The sequence below is a fragment of the Dreissena polymorpha genome, chromosome 7 (assembly GCF_020536995.1).
Source record: "Dreissena polymorpha isolate Duluth1 chromosome 7, UMN_Dpol_1.0, whole genome shotgun sequence".
In the NCBI taxonomy this organism is placed as follows: domain Eukaryota; kingdom Metazoa; phylum Mollusca; class Bivalvia; order Myida; family Dreissenidae; genus Dreissena; species Dreissena polymorpha.
Window position 1 is genome coordinate 79,751,432 of NC_068361.1, and position 17,250 is coordinate 79,768,681.

A 17,250-nucleotide genomic window follows, 5' to 3' on the forward strand; every position below is an offset into this window, starting at 1 on the left:
GTTGTTGCGTGCAACACTTAGTTCCATTATACTGCTCACATTCTTGTTAGTCGAAAATTCGTCCATGCCGAAAAAGGAAAGCTCCAAGGTTTTAAGCATAAAATGCTAAAACCTGATCATTGACCTTGAAAATTTGACAGAGAGACCTGGTTCTTGTAAGTGACACTACGGATCCTCATGAGGAATACTTCCAGTGTGTAATATGAAAATCTGCCCATTTCTGACCATGACCTTAGACCCAGGGACATTCACGTCTCATCATCTGATCACTTATGGAAAATTATTTGAAAGTAGTTTTTCGTAGTCCGTCAGCCTCCATTCTGCCTCCTGCCATAATGAGGCTGATTTGTACATTGTATTAAACAGAGTTTCTTCAAATCAAAAAAATACTGAGCTTTCAGAAATCCTTGCATGTTTTTCAAATATCAATATTTTCCAAAATAATCAAACAAAGCATTTGAAGACATGAAAAACAAATGTAAATCCTATTATGTTAAAGGTCCCATAAATTGTCGTAAGGTGATTATATACCATTCAATTCCTTAAAAGATGTATGAATTTCGATGGCACATTAAAACAATTCCTGTTCAAACAGTCATATTTACATTTGGCTTTTCCCTATGTTGGAAATAGGCTTACACAGTTCCTATTTTGAAATAGGCTTACAAAGTTCCTATTTTAAAAATAATGTGACAAAACTTGCCGTCTTATGACTTTAAGACTACCAAGAGTGATAAACAGCAAGCACTGCTGACATGTTAATGTTATCAGACTGACCTTGGGACCGAGTAGATTTCCTGAGCTAGGACCTTGAAGATATAGGAAACAGTCTTGATTTTGTAGGGCAGGAACTGAAATAGCAAATAATGTGAGCTAGCACCTTGAAGATGTAGGAAACAGTCACTCTGGGAAAACTGGACTTAATGCATTTAAGTAAAGTGTCATCCCAGATTGGCCTGTGAAGTTGACATCTCAATGCTACAGAGGGTTGACGTAATTAATTGATTGACGGTGAAATTTACCTATCAATTTTGTTTTCATGAACAAAAATTTGCTTAAAAAAGAGCTGTCACGATACGATGACATATGCCCCTTATAAACGCTTTGATAGAAGTTATGAGCATTTTTCGAAACCTAAAGGCAGATTTCGAAACCTAAACGCGGACCCTAAGTTCAAGGTCAAGGTCACAGGGGTCAAAATGTTTGTGCATTGGAAAGGCCTTGTCCATATACAAATGCATGCCAAATATGAAGGTTTAATGTCAAGGGACATAGAAGTTATGAGCATTTTTCAAAACCTAAATGCAGATTTTGAAACCTAAATGCAAACCCTAAGTTCAAGGTCACAGGGGTCTAAATTTTTGTGTGTATGGAAAGGCCTTGTCCATATACATATGCATGCCAAATATGAAGGTTATATCTCATGGGACATAGAAGTTATGAGCATTTTTCAAAACCTAAATGCAGATTTTGAAACCTAAATGCGGACCCTAAGTTCAAGGTCAAGGTCACAGGGGTCAAAATTTGTGTGTGTATGGAAAGGCCTTGTCCATATACACATGCATGCCAAATATGAAGGTTATATCTCAAGGGACATAGAACTTATGAGCATTTTCAAAACCTAAATGCAGATTTTGAAACCTAAATGCGGACCCTAAGTTCCAGGTCAAGGGGTCAAAAATTGTGTGTGTATGGAAAGGCCTTGTCCATATTCACAGGCAACCAAATATGAAGGTATTATCTCATGGGACATAGAAATTATGAGCATTTTTGGAAACCTAAACACAAAGTGTGACGGAAAGACAGACAGACGGACAGAAGAATCACCATATGCCCTCCTTCGGGGGCATAAAAAATAAATAAGAGATCTCAATACAAAGGGTTTATGCAATTTGATCATGGAAACACTGACTGAGTGTATAAGCTTACCTGATCCCCAATGCTGGGTAAATCCTTCAATAATGACATGCAAAAACTCGACCAGAAGTTGGGTCTGAAATACACAGAGTTAGTTGAAGTCACTTTAAACGCATTTGGAGAAATATTTTGTTTAAAAGAGCAGATAATGATGAGATTTGCATATTTTTGTTTGCAAAGGTGTATAAGAGGAACACAAAATTACTTTTCTTACAACAGACACCAGTGTTCGCGTTGTATAAATGAGCCTCATTCTGGCAAAACAGAGCTTAATGCATGTGCGTAGTTTCGTCCCAGTTAATCATGTACAGTCGGTACAGATTAATCAGGGACAATGCTCTCTGACCAATTGATAACCTCACAGACTTACCAATAATTTTAATATAATATTTTAATTTAAAATTAGTTTGGTTTCTTCCCATGAAAATAAAATATTCATTATTTTACAATATTAGCAATTTAAGACACTTTTTAAGAGACTCAGATATTTCCAAATTTAAGAAAATTCAAAAAAGTGAAAGCAAGCAGGTATGGTTATATGAGCCGTGTTCTGAGAAAACTGGGCATAATGCATGTGCACTAAGTGTCGTCACAGATTAGACTGTGCAGTCCGCACAGGCTAATCAGCGACTACACTTTCTGCCTAGATTTTTGCTAAGAAGAGACTTCATTTAAACGAAAAATGTCATAAAAGCGGACTGCACAGGCTAATCTGGGATGACACTTAACGCACAAGAATTATGCCCAGTTTTCTCAGAATGCGACTCATATATACCCTGGTTACCACACCCATGCAGACAACATACTTGGTTTTTAGGGCCACCATCGCTGTCTCCCTAGAGCCAAGCCAGAGGGCGTGGATGAAGTTTGTGCAGGCTGACAGCAGGTCCGGGGGACACTGGTACGAGCCCTGGCGCCGGGAATCAATTAGATCCAGCACCGTCTGGATGCAGCTCACCTGACCCACCTGTACATCCTGAAAACAACAGTTTGACACGTTTGTAGTCCCTTAAGACCTTAGTTTAATACAAGATTTAAGTTTTAAAGGTATTCCCAACCCTAAGGTGCTGATGAGCAGCAAACAGCATAAAACCTGAACAGACTGCAAGTTACTAGCGCGCTGTTCTTGTTTTATTCTGGTTGCAAATAGCGATTAATGCTTTGCTTCTGAGCAAGAAAGGGTTGTGTAAGTAGTGTGGGATTATAAATGGACAGTTTCACAGTTTAGGGCTGTTTTTTTTTCTTAAATAAATGTTCCAAAAGAAGTAGAATATTTAAAAACAAGAGGGCAAAGATGGCCCCAGTTCGCTCACCTGAGAGGAGTCGGTTCATTCAATCTTTACCAAACGTCAAACTTGACCTAGATATTGTCAAGACAAACATCCTGGTAAAGTTTCATCATTATTGAACCAAAACTCTGGCGTATGGAGTGTTTACAAGGTCTTGGTAAGATTGACCTGGTGACCTATATTTTTACCCCTCATGACAAAACATCAAACTTTGCTTACAAAAATAAATATTATGACCAAGATTCATAAAATCTGAAACAAAATTGACACCTCTAAAGTGTTTACAAGAATTTTGTATAATATAATGAAAATGTGGACAATCTAAGGGCAATAATTATGGTATTTATTATGCAATTTTGCTCATTATCAAACTTTAATGAGATCTTGTGGCAACTAAGCTTCTCAGCAACTTTAATAAAGAATGCTTGAGAAATGTGAATGCTAGAGTGTTTACAAACCAAGTGTGGACGGACGTCGGACATAGACCAAACCTAAAACCTCACCTGAGCAATCAGGTGAGCTAAAGTTTTGTTTTTTTCACCGATCTGAGCCATTTTCCAACTTGTCCGAGATATCAATAAAACCAATGTATTGACTAAGTTTCATGATGATTAGGCAAAAATGTGACTTTTTGAGTGTTCACAAGGTTTCTCAATAGTCATATAAGGAAAACTTCCCCACCACTCCCTTCCCTCGTGGCCATGTTTTTTTTACCGATGAGGACCATTTTCGAACTCATCTGAGATATTAATAAAAAACAATCTTTTCACCAAGTTTCATGATGATTGGGCAAAAAATGTGACTTCTAGAGTGTTCACAAGCTTTTTTACTATATAAATATATGAAAAATCCGCCCAACCGCCCTGGCAGCCATGTTTTTCAAAGGACCATATAAAATTTTCAAACTCAACTCTCGTATCAAGGAAACAAATGTTCTGACCAAATTTCATGAAAATTGGGCCAATAAAGTGACTTCTAGAGTGTTTACATGTTTTCCCTATATACATTTAGAGAAAACTGCCCCGCCCACTGGCGGCCATGTTTTTTCACCGATTTGGACCATTTTTTTAACTCATCCAGGATATCAATAAAACCACTGTTTTGACCAAGTTTCATGATGATTGGGCAAAAAATGTGACTTATGAACTGTTCACACGCCTTTTTAACTATATAAATATAAGGAAAACTGCCCCGTCCCCCTGGCAGCCATGTTTTTCAACGGACCGGAACCATTTTCGAACTTAATTCACATATCGAGGAAACAAATGTTCTGACCAAATTTCATGAAGATTGGACCAAAAATGTGACTTCTAGAGTGTTCACATGTTTTCACTATATACCTATAGCAAAAACTTCCCCGCCCCTTGGTGCCTATGTTTTTTCACTGATCTGGACCATTTTCGAAGTCATCCGAGATATCAATAAAACCAATGTTTTGACCAAGTTTCATGATGATTGGGCAAAAATTGTGACTTCTAGTGTGTTTACAAGGTTTCTCTTCCGCCAAATAAGGAAAACTGCCCGGCCCACTGCTGGCCATGTTTTTCAATGGACCAGAACCACTTTTAAACTCAACCAACATATCATTAAGACGAACATTTTGACAAAGATACATGAAGATTGGGCATGTAATGTGACTTCAACAGTGTTTACAAGGTTTTTCTTTTTGTTTGACCTAGTGACCTAGTTTTTGACCGAGCATAACCCAGTTTTGAACTTGATGGAGGTATCATTGGGACAAATCTTCTGACCAAGTTTCATGAAGATCACACAAGAAATGTGGCCTTTAGAGTGTTTACAACCAAATGTGGACGGACGACGGACGGACGGACGACGGGCAAAGACCAATCCCAAAAGCTCACCTGAGCAATCAGGTAAGCTAAAAATGGATTGGTTTGTGTACATTGTAAAACTAAATTATGTTGATTAGTAAGATTTTGCATGATGGCCCTTTGTTGCTCACCTTAATTAATTTAATAAGGCTACTGTTTTGTTGATTTTCAGTTGTTCGTTGAATCAGTTTGCAAATACCATTGAAAAGGCAACTGGATCATTCACTCTGGCTTTGAACAAAGTTTTATTTAGACTATTTAACAAAAACTGTTTTAATAAAAAACAGATATTTTCATAGGCAACTAACAAAACGTTTTTTAATACCACTCATGAAATGTTAATACTAAAAACATTAAAATCAACAAACATCCTCTATTTAATGTGCTGTTCTTGATTACCTCCCTTAGTTAGGAAAATACCGATTACTCTTTCACTCCTCTTTGATGACCTGCCTTATTTAGAAAATACCCATTATTCTCCCACTCGCCTATGGTTACCTCTCTTAGTATGGAAATACCCATTACTCTTCCATTCACCTATGATTACCTCTCTTAGTTTGGAAATAATCATTACTCTTCCATTCACCTTTGATTACCCCCCTTTATTTAGAAATACCCACTAGTCATCCACTCACCTTTAGTTACCTCCCCTACTCACCTTGACTGTGTTGGACTGGGGTGCAGGCTGCACATTCAGGAAGAGTTCTATGAGACCAGGCTGGCTCTCCACACATACGGACAGCAGCTCCAGAATACCCGTCTTCAACCCAAGGTCCTGTGAAGAAAAGAGTCATCCTTAAAACTTTTCCGATGCATCATCTCATAAACTATGTCTGACATTATGGCCACAACAATTTTGCACAACAACTTTGGCTTTTCAAATAAACATGTCTTAACAAACTTCTATTTTTGAAAAATTTCACAAAAATGCCTTTATTTTATCCAATTTTTGTAAATATTTTTACCTCAATAACACTTTAATTCAAACATTTTTTAAGATAAATACAAGGGAAAAAGGAACTCCTGTTTAGCAGGTAAATGGTTCTTTGTTCAGGGGTCTAGCTAGGTTCAAAATTTAGGGAGAAGTCACTTCTCCCTAAGGCAAAAATAGGGAGAAGTGGCAATTTTTCAGGGAGAAATGGTACTTTTGCATCCAGGGGTCAAGCTTAGCTCACAATTGTGGGAGATGTCACTTCTGTAGAGTTGCGTCATAGGTCTTCATTTTACATGTATTTTGCGGCAACTTAACGGAGAAGTGGTTTCCGTTTAGCTTTCAATCAACTCTTTACTTGTCTTATACCCCTCATTACACCATGCCAATTATCATTAATCAGAAACAACTCTCATTTCACACTTTGGGGGACAACATTTACAAATACAGTCACACACTTAAATGTTCATGTTTTGTTATTGATGCATTAAACTGAGTTTAAGTAATATTATTTAACATTTAACATGCTATTTATGTAATAACTGATAAGCCTCACTACTGCTAAATTAATTTTAATAATAGAGGCTGAAATGGGTGGTGGATTTCAAAAGGCTGCATTTCATTTATAATAAGAGATGTTAAGTGTATAAAACCTACATTGTTCTTATCTGTCATTGATTGTAAATTATGCTGGTACTTTTAATTATTTTTTTCCAGTACAGGTGTATCAAATAAAACTTCAATTGTAACAAAACCAGTAATGTTCATAATCTTTTACTTCCTTGTAATTTTTAAGCAATTCAACATTAAATCAAATTTATATTGTGTTACAATTTTTTTTAAATTAAAAATTCATTTAAAATCTCATTTTACAGCAGAGATTCCAAATCTGACCTGTAAATGAGCCCCATATTTATTGACAGTGCTAGGTAACCTCTTCCCAATTGATCATTCCTTTGTATTGTTTTAATGGGCCATTTAACTTTGCTGAAGTATAGTTATTGGTAGCCAGCACAAGGCAATTAATCAATGCATCACCTATGAACAATTTTAAGAACTAATAGCTCCCGACTGTTCATTTGAATGTTCAACTTTGCATGATCTGTAAATGGGGCAACTTATGGCTGAGAATTCTCCTGTGTCCAATGTCCACATCAAATTGATTTTAACCGGTCAATGTGTGGCACAAACAAATCATTAAAAGGTTGAGAAGTTATGTCGCCTTCTTGAAATTAATTAGCGAAGTTAATTTTCACTGGGCGAGAAAATCGCCCACTTCGCCCACTCGCGAGACCCCTGTTTGTTCCAGACTTAATGTTAAGAAGTTATTGTATTCTTCCTAAAATAACAAGTCTGAATAAAAACAAAAACAAAAAAACAACAACATATTTTATGAAAACACATTTAGTGATAATAAAACATTCTAAAGCTGTCTCAACAAACTTTAAAGGCTAAATTCCCTCAGCTTAAGGGTCTATATATAAATATACCCCGCCCCTCCCTCCCTAAAAAACCCCCACAAAAAACACATACAAATGTCTCCCCTTGATGTCTACATTTATCCCATTGGCAACATGACATGTTCCCTGAAAGATTAAGCTATGGTCCCGATCTGTAAAACATGTAGGGAACTAATAATGTGACTAATTAGAATCATGTGTACCTCAGTAGCTGACTGCAGCCTCATGAGGTAGATATCTCTGAGTGCCTCAGCCTGCGCGCCCAAGCACGCAAGGATAGACATGGGTAGAACCACTGCCAGTCGCCGTAGAAACAGGGTGGCCAGCTTGGGGAGTAGGGGGTTGGTCCTGTGATAGATGTACTCTAGAAGAGAAACGGGAATGTGTTACCATAGTTACCATACGAGCCTTGTTCTAGGAAAAATGGATTTTATTTTATTTACACTTATATGTATCATGCATATTGCTGCACAAGTGTGAGGTTGAGCGCTCTAAAACCGGTCTAAACCCCCATTGCTTTGCATTGACCGTTCCAAGGCTTTTTTTCTTCTATGTGTGTATGTTGTTTTTCTGATTGTGCTGTATTGTTCTGCTTTGGCAATTGGCCACTTGCCTTAAATAAAGGACCACAAATTGTATATAATAAGAATTCAATACTGCTCCAGCAGCTGGAGTTTCACCTACTTCTTTGTATTGATGCAAGTGCTTAAAGTATCTTCCAAGATTTGCAGTCTGCACACTCTAAGCAGGAATGACACTTTCCTATTTTATGGTCATCTTTACATAGAGAATATACAGAAGATAGCTGGCCTTTTTTAAACCATTTTGAGAGTCCTATACCCGTTACTTTGGGAATTTTTACTTGATATTGTTAAAGTTATAATTGTTGGATTAATAAAGGGTGTTTCAATAAGCCTTTCAATGCAATCCAGCTACAATAAACAGATTTAAAGTTAAACTAAGACCCTGATTACATGCCTGCAATAACTCCCACAATGTGCTGGTTCTGGTACCCAGCTGGTTGGGATGACAACGCGACCTCCACAGGAGAGAGTTGATCATGTGACCTCAGCAGGAGCAGACGATTCATCACAGAGAATGCCATCTGTATCAGCTGAACTAGATCCTCACCGCTGCCTTCTGATTGGCTAAAATTGATCACATGACCCTTGATTTTGAATTTTTTAATTTCAATATGTTATAAGACACTGAAGTATTGGCTGATATTGGTCACATGGCTGTTTCTTTTGAATTCTTTATTTTCAAAGTGGAAAAATACACTGTGCAGTATGTACAGACAATATTTCAGGGCATTTGATAGATAAATGTTCTTAATGATTTAAAATTCATTATGCTGTTTTCTGTAGGCTGAAATCAGAAATATGTTTATAAAATCTTGAATATCAACATATTATAATGCAATATTAGGAAATGTTTAAATGCATTATGTAAATACATCTCAAGATTTGCAAGAAATGCGTCACAATTCAGGGGTGTGATTGAGGCAAAGTCAGAGGGGAGGAAAGTTCTGTCGACTGATTTTGACTACACGAATGGCGCGCATAACGCAATGACAAACCTGAAAACAGACATTAAAATAAACAACTTCTTGAACTTCATAACAATATTTCTTTATAAAAACCTGTTAAACTTCACATTTAACATACTGATAATGCAAAGTAAACAGTTCAGTAAGTATTTATTGTGATCAATAGCAGCAGTTTTTCAATGTATTGAATTACAATTAATGGACTTAATATAAACAAACACACTTGAGTGTTCTTCTTGTGTTAATGATGTATTAACTGAGTTAAATTAATATATTTAATTTGTTTACCTTTCAATATCTTGCATTTCACATCTTCACTCAGCTCAACGCTATTTCAGTCAACTGAACATCGTGACAAACATAATAAAGCAGAATATGCATATGAATCTAATTATACACAGACCCACAGACATATAAATCAAATCATGTTTGTCTATTTCCATGTTCGAACGATACTCTTCTAAATTGTTTTACTTCGCGAGTAGACTGAACTCCAATTTGCAAACACTGGTTTCCGTGACACAAATTCAGTGGGCACATTTCTTAACAAAATATGTGTTGCTTGTATCTTAAACGTAGTCTTTTTTTTTGACAAACACATTTCATTATTCCTATCAGACTAGGTGATGTCAGTCGTTTATTCGATTGCTATTTGTCATTTCAATAATCTTAATTTTCTTTTCACAACGGCGCCATTTGCAAACAAATCAGCTGAGCGCATTTTAAGAAAACGATTTTAATTGGAAGAATGGGAAACGACAGCCAATTATATCGCTCGTTTTAAAAATGCTTAGGCAGAATCTAGACTACCAGTGTAAAATGCGGAGAGATTTCACAGGCCGCGGATATTTCGAACCGCTTATGAAATATGTCCGCCGAATCGGTGGTAGCCCCTCTCCCCCACATTTTTATAAAACGAATTTACGCGAATCTCAGAAGTGACCTCCGGGACAACCCAATCCGCGGAAATCCGCGGATCTGCGGAAAAATCACACCCCTGCAATTGCTCAATCGTGTTTAAGTCATTCAATACTGATAACACTGTTTTCTCTATTAAACTATTAATATCGCACTTGACTTAAGTGATAGGCATATTATGACAGAGTTGGGCCCACAAGAACTAGGTCCAAAGGCTAAAGGCCACAACCTCTAAAGGCATCCACTGACCTTGACTGTTGTGACAGCAGAAGCTCCACGGTTTCTACCCCTGTTGCTATGATCTCCAGTAAAGCCTTTCCTGCCTCAGTGAACAGCAGGCTATAGGCACACAGCTGCCGAATATGGGGCCTAAAAACATATGAATGGAGCTCTGGAAAAACAGAACTAAATGCATGTGCTTAAAGTGTCTTCCCAGATCCCAGTTTAGCCTGTGCAGTTAGCACAGGCTAATTGGGGACTTAACTTTAAACTTGTATGGAATTATTAGCTTAAAAGCAGTCTATTAAAAAATCCATACAAGAGGAAAGTGCTGTCCCTGATTAACCTGTTTGCATTTCACCCCTTTAGCCCACAGCTAGGCTCATATTTAAGTAATTTGATTGACTGTGATTAATAAGCTTGCTTTTTGTTTCTGATAGGGTTTGGTTTTGGGGATGAAGTTTTTGAATTTATGACTTGAATCAAATTCTTTTTTTAAGTTCTGCGATAATCACGATCACTTATAAATCAGCACTGATAAAACGCAAGATAATTTCAGCCAGCATCTAGAGCTTTGTCACAGACTCAACAAATACCCCCACATGCCGCATTGACAAAGAATATTTTGCATGTTGTCTTCCCATGACCCCATGACCTAGTTTTTGATCTGGCATGGCCCATGTTCGAACTTGGCTTTAAGATCATCTAGATAAAACTTCTGAACTAGTTTGGTGAAGATTGGATAAAAACTACTTAAATTAGAGAGCTTACACCATGATGAATGTTAAAAAACGCACTTAGTGACATCGTGACCTAGTTTTTGGCCCAGCATGGCCCATGTTCAAACCTGGCGTAGAGATCATCTAGATACAACTTCTGACTTAGTTTGGTGAAGCATGGATGAAAACTACTTGAATTAGACAATAGACACCATGCTCAATGTTTAATACGCACTAAGTGACCCTGTGACCTAGTTTTTGACCCAGCATGACCAATATTCGAACTTGACCTAGACATTATCTAGATACAACATCTGACCAAGTTTGGTGAAGATCGGATGAAAAGAACATGAATTAGAGAGCAGACATTTAATACGGACCGACAGAACGACCGACCAACAGACAAGCTCACTCCTATATACCCCCCTAAACTTCGTTTGTGGGGGTATAAAAAGGAAATTTCAGCATTTACTCTGTTTATAATTATGTTTCTTTATATAATGTAAGTAAAACAACTTTATTACCTTTTTGCCTGTAGTTTCTCTTTGGGAACATTCAAGTTCAAAATCTTGTGTGTGATACTCAGACATTTCTGACCTGAAAACAAAACATATGGATCATCACTAAAACTGATTTAAAACAAATATATGTCAAAATTATACAGGTTTTTAAAGCACATGTGCACAAATATGCATATAAATGTGAACAGGCGTTTGGCCATTCTAACCAAAACTTTGCCGAGATATCAAACAGGTTTTTAAAGCACACATGCTCAAATATGCATATAAAGGTGAACAGGCTTTTGGCGATTACTTACACAAACTTTGCCAAGATATTATCAAAATCGAATCGTTACTGTAAAATCTAGAGTAGCTTCACACTTTTAATTAGATTTGAACCGTTGACCTTAGTTTTGACCCCAAAATAAATATAAAACCATAATTCATCAAGATTTAGGCATACATGTGGATTCTAGAATGATAGCAATTGTTTTTTAAGATTTGACCTGGTAACCTAGTTTTGACCAAGATTTGAACTTGGACTAGACCTTTTCACAATAAAGATTCATCAAGATTTTGCATTGGCTTCTAGTTAGGTGCTGAATGTTAACAACACACAAAGCCCAACATAAACTAATCATATTAGCTCACACAAAGCACTTTGTGATATGGTAGGCTTAATGCCTGTACAAAAAATCCCAATTACAGGTTTCCAAAAATAAATAAATAATACATATATTTTATATATAAATAAAATGCAACATTTTGTTAGTTACCCAATGCAGATGTATGGCTTGAACAGAAGTAAATATAATATTGACAACTTGACAACATTTAGTTATCAATTTTAAAGTATTTGGGAGCAAAAATAAAAAACACCAATTTCCCAATATGAAGGTTTCATGACGCAAATTTTCCCAAGTTAAGGGTTTTTCGTGCACATTTGTCCCAATTGGATTGGTATCAGTACTTTTTCCTATTGGGCAAAAAATATCGGGGTAATATGTCCCTCAGTAACAATGACTTTCTGACCTATGATGGTTATAAATCACTTACGACCTATAATAGTAATGATTCTCTCGAAAATAATGACTCTCCCGACCTATGATTTCCTTTTTTGGCGTCGAGTAGTATCTCCACTTCTGGAAGGCAGGGAAGATTTCCCGCAGGATGTACATCAAACATGGTTGAAGTTGCTCCTCCTGGCCCAGCTTGTACAACGGCTGAAAAACAAGAGCGTTTTTCTTTCAATATATCACTTAACTCAGTGTGAAGGAGCAATCATCAGAATAATTTTAAGCAAATCAAAAGTCTGTATAGCTTGGTGAATTTTTGCTGCCCTTTTCTTGGCTTCATTCACTTAAATTGTCTTGTCACATTGTAAAATCACCAAAAAACAAGTTGTGATAGCATTTACTTGGGAATTTTTCCAAAAAGCATTAACATTCAATATTTGTGCTAATCTAATTTTTACTTCTTTGAAAGGATCAAACAGGAAATGTCAATTAGGACACAAACATTCTGACATTCGGCAAGGTTTGGTTGACCATGGTCATTGACATTATGCTCTGACAGTTAACTTCTGGAATAAACTGATGCCAATCATAATGTATAAGAGTGGAACAGGACTGGAAGCCAGATAAATATTAATTCCGGACAGTTGGAGCAAACATTCCCAACACAAGATGTGTTTGTGAAACACAATGTCCCCCTATATGATGTTTGACCTTGAAGGATGACCTTGACCTTGTGAAGGATGACCTTGACCTTTCACCACTCAAAATGTGCAGCTCCATGAGATACACATGCATGCCAAATATCAAGTTGCTATCTTTAATATCGCAAAAGTTTTCATAAAATAAGGGGTTGGGCCACATATATTTGACCTCTGACCTTGAAGGATGACCTTGACCTTGACCTTTCACTACTCAAAATGTGCAGCTCCATGAGATGCACATGCATGCCAAATATCAAGTTGCTATCTTCAATATTGCAAAAGTATTTATAAAATAAGCGATTTGGGCCACATATATTTGACCTCTGACCTTGAAGGATGACCTGGACCTTTCACCGCTCAAAATGTGCAGCTTCATGAGATACACATGCATGCCAAATATCAAGTTGCTATCTTCAATATTGCAAAAGAATTCATAAAATGAGCGATTTTGGCCATATATATTTGACCTCTGACCTTGAAGGATGACCTTGACCTTTCACCACTGAAAATGTGCAGCTTCATGAGATACACATGCATGCCAAATAAGAAGTTGCTATCTTCAATATAGCAAAAGTTATTGCAAAATGTTAAAGTTGGTGCAAACAGACCAACAGACAAACAGACAGGGCAAAAACAATATGTCCCCCACTACTATAGTGGGGGACATAAAAAGCTTAAGAGAGTTACCTACCATTACAAGATCAGACACAAAGTCTAGGAATGCTTCTGTGAGTAGGTAATTGCCCTGGGGTACCTCGCATCCTGCCAGCAGGTTACCATAGAGACCAGCATTCAGTCCTTGACCGCTGGAGACAACAAACATTTTAATTTACAGTGCACAGATAAGTATAGTGAGAATGCACAGATATTAAATAAGTATGCACCAGTAGACTTGAAGTAATGACACAAGCTTATTATAATTTTATTATAAGTGGAAAAATTGTTTGACAAATATAAAAAACATTATTTTTTATATGAACAGTAAAAAAATACCTAAGCCAACTGTACATACATGTGTCCTGAGGAAACATATGCCCCCACATTCAAATTGATTCTCAGAAATCTGCTTGTGTCAACAAAATCTAACCAAAATATAGAGGTGCACATATTTACATCCATATTAATATGTTAAGTTCCATCCCTTATGCAGCAATACGTTTTCAGTAACATGAAACACAGGCTTAAACATGTATTCATTATTTTATTTAATTTATTTGTTAAATAAGTGGCGAGTGCTATGTACTATATACATATACATCCACTTCTTCTTTTATAAGATCTGTTATATGTTGGTAGAAAATTACAATATAATTCTATTAACATTATATATATATATATATATATATTGTAATTGCATATTGTATTCTTTTTTTATATGTAACTTTGATAAAGTCTAAGCTCAGGTAAAACTGGGCGTAATGTATATTCAAAAAGTGTTGTCACAAATAAGCCCGTGTGAACTGGAATTACACTTTAAGCATATACATTAAAGTTATATTATGGGCATTTTTCACCAACACCAAAAATAAACAACGGTTGCAATACACACCTATAAACTGTTAGATGCCCATAATATCACTTAATGCCCAGTTTTACCAGATCGACCCTCAAATTTAAATAAAGGTTTTTGAGATACCTAAGGACCTCCGCCATGTTGTCAATGTTCTCTGTCAGGTACGGGAGTAGGCCAGTCTGCTTCATCTCGTGCCATGCCTGCAAGTGATAGACATCACATGACATCATTTTTGTAGGGAAAGATCTCGAGTAAATTAACAGAGACATCTGCCCTTAGAGCCCTACTCTCTTTTGCGTCTATCCAGCTTCCTAAAGGGACTTGTCAACACAAACTTCTTGTTTTGAAAATACCCAGAGGCAAATAAAAGGTCCCTTAAAATCTTAATAACAAGTGTCAAATTTAGATAGGTTGCCGTGGCGTAGTGGATGTGGTGTCCGCGTAGCGACCAGGACGTCACTGGTTCGATCCCCACTTATAGTGTTCCTTTGACCTCCCACAAAAACATCAAGAACTGATTATAGTTCCAGGAAATGGACTCAAGAGCGTTTCAATAAATATATGGCTTCCGATGCAATCGCTTTAAAATAAATAGGTTTAAACTACACTTACATACTTTATAAGGTGAGAAAAATATTAATAGAAAAAGTGACCAGCTAGACCAGTCCAACTTTTTACCCTGTTCCTTTTTAGCAGCACACTGAACATTTTTGTGATACACTTTTTTTCCCTATGACACTCTTATTATGGTTATCCACATTACCTAATGACAAGCAACATGCAATAATTGGTCTAATACCATATGGGACCAGCAGAGCTCCCGATCAGCAGACACAATCCTGCATTCTGGTCAAGAGCTATCCTATCCGCTATAGTCACACAATGTGTTGTGGTCTCGTTAGCAGAGAGTATAGCTCTTTTGGAGCTTTGATGGCTGCATACGGCATAAGACCCATTTTCACATGATGCAGGTCATATAAAGCCCAAATAGCCATTTTATACTATTTATAACAAGTGGTACTCACCTGTCTAGGTTGTTGCTTAGCAACACAAGTGACACAGTCTACAGCAGCAGCCAATAGTTTCAATGGTGGAGGGTTGAACGTGACAAATCTGTAATGTAGGATCAGATTTGAAAATTTGAAAAAGATTTAAGAAAAGAGGGCCAAAGATCCTCAGGGTTGCTCACTTGAGACCCAAAGGAACTATTTTGAAGTTACTGTTCTAGGCTCCTTTTGTGAAGTTTGTGTAATTAATATGACTCCTGACCTCGCTTTTTACCCAGAACCATTTTTAAACTTTGAAAAGATGTTATTAGAACAAAATTACATTTCTGATCCAGTTTCATGATGAATGGGCAAAAAGTGTGACTTATGTTGGTTAAAACTGTTTCACTGAAGAAAGTTACGGAAAACTGATAGTGTTAATTAAGTTCCAATAGCCATATAAGGAAAACTGAAGCCATATTTATCAACTGACCAAAACAGTTTTCAAACTACCCCATATCATTAGAATAAAAGTTTATGTTTAAAGCCAGTTTTAAGATGATTGGACCATAATGTGAATTTTTGAGAGTTTAAAAGGTTTAAATATAGCTTATAATACAAAGTGCCTCACCCTAGGAGTCATTTTTTTCAACAGAGATTTAATTCAATCAAATGTTCTGGCGCAAAAGCTCGCTGGAACATGCATCCAATTTTTTTTTAGAGATACATGGTTAACATTAAAGTGAAAAATCCAACAAAACCCTAATGTTTCATTTTGCATCCATTGTTTACTTTACTTTTATCCCTAAAACAAAACATGTGAAAATTAAACTTGTTCATGTCAATATAATGAAAAATCCTACAAAGTGTGCCAGAGGCCCACCGTCAATCACCTCAGACTTCAGTGAACTGAACTGCTCTTAGCATTTTTTTAGATGTTTCTGAAACCATTTTCAAACTTGGCCAAAATATGAATTAGAGAGTTAAGAAGGTTTGACAAGTGCCATATTAGGAAAAATGTCCAGCACCCTATTGGCCATGTTTTCCAAAGGACAGGAACTATTTTCGAACTCAGACCAGATAGCATTAGAACAAATGTTCTGACCAAGTTTCATGTAGAGTGAACTATAATTGTAACTTTAAGAGTGCTATCAAGGTTTTACTATAACCATACTAGTATAAATTCCCCGCACCCTGGTGGCCATTTTTTTCAACGGACTGGAACCATTTTTGAACTTATCCAAGATATCATTAACACAAACGTTCTGACCTATTTTCATGAAGATTGGACAATAATTGTGACTCTTTGAGTGCTTTCAAGTTTTTACTATAACAATTTAAGGAAAAATGCTCACCCCCTGGCGGCTATGTTTTTTAACCAACCGGAAACATTTTCGAACTTGTTCAAGATATCATTTGTACAAATCTTCTGACCAAGTTTCATGAAGATGGGACAATAAATGTGGCCTCTAGAGTGTAAACAAGGATTTACTATAGCTATATATATAAAGGAAAAATGCCCCAACCCCTGGCGGCCATGTTTTTCACCCACCCAGAACCATTTTCAAACTCGTCAAAGATATTATTGGGATAAATCTTCTGACCAAGTTTAATGAAGATCGGACGATTAAAGTGGCCACTAAAGTGTTAAAAAGGTTTTATTATAGCCATATTAGGAAAAATGCCTGACCCCTGGCGGC

The 17,250-nt window shown here is 36.6% G+C and overlaps 2 protein-coding genes across 22 annotated transcripts in view; one reads left to right on the forward strand and one right to left on the reverse strand.

Annotated features, from left to right (window-relative positions):
- The window catches only part of LOC127839330 (A disintegrin and metalloproteinase with thrombospondin motifs adt-1-like), a 288,676-nt gene that overhangs the window by 56,372 nt on the left and 215,054 nt on the right, over positions 1–17,250 (forward strand). The window lies entirely within an intron of this gene.
- LOC127839328 (nucleoporin NUP188-like) overlaps positions 1–17,250 on the reverse strand; it is a 104,817-nt gene that overhangs the window by 26,307 nt on the left and 61,260 nt on the right. The window contains exons 19-30 of the mRNA XM_052367631.1: positions 15,590–15,677; positions 14,688–14,764; positions 13,743–13,857; positions 12,437–12,557; positions 11,359–11,431; positions 10,146–10,265; positions 8,408–8,577; positions 7,633–7,793; positions 5,697–5,813; positions 2,724–2,893; positions 1,930–1,993; positions 778–851 (exon numbers count right to left, since the gene is read on the reverse strand). Coding sequence (XP_052223591.1) covers positions 778–851; positions 1,930–1,993; positions 2,724–2,893; positions 5,697–5,813; positions 7,633–7,793; positions 8,408–8,577; positions 10,146–10,265; positions 11,359–11,431; positions 12,437–12,557; positions 13,743–13,857; positions 14,688–14,764; positions 15,590–15,677 — 1,350 coding nt within the window. The remainder of the gene's footprint in view (positions 1–777; positions 852–1,929; positions 1,994–2,723; positions 2,894–5,696; positions 5,814–7,632; positions 7,794–8,407; positions 8,578–10,145; positions 10,266–11,358; positions 11,432–12,436; positions 12,558–13,742; positions 13,858–14,687; positions 14,765–15,589; positions 15,678–17,250) is intronic.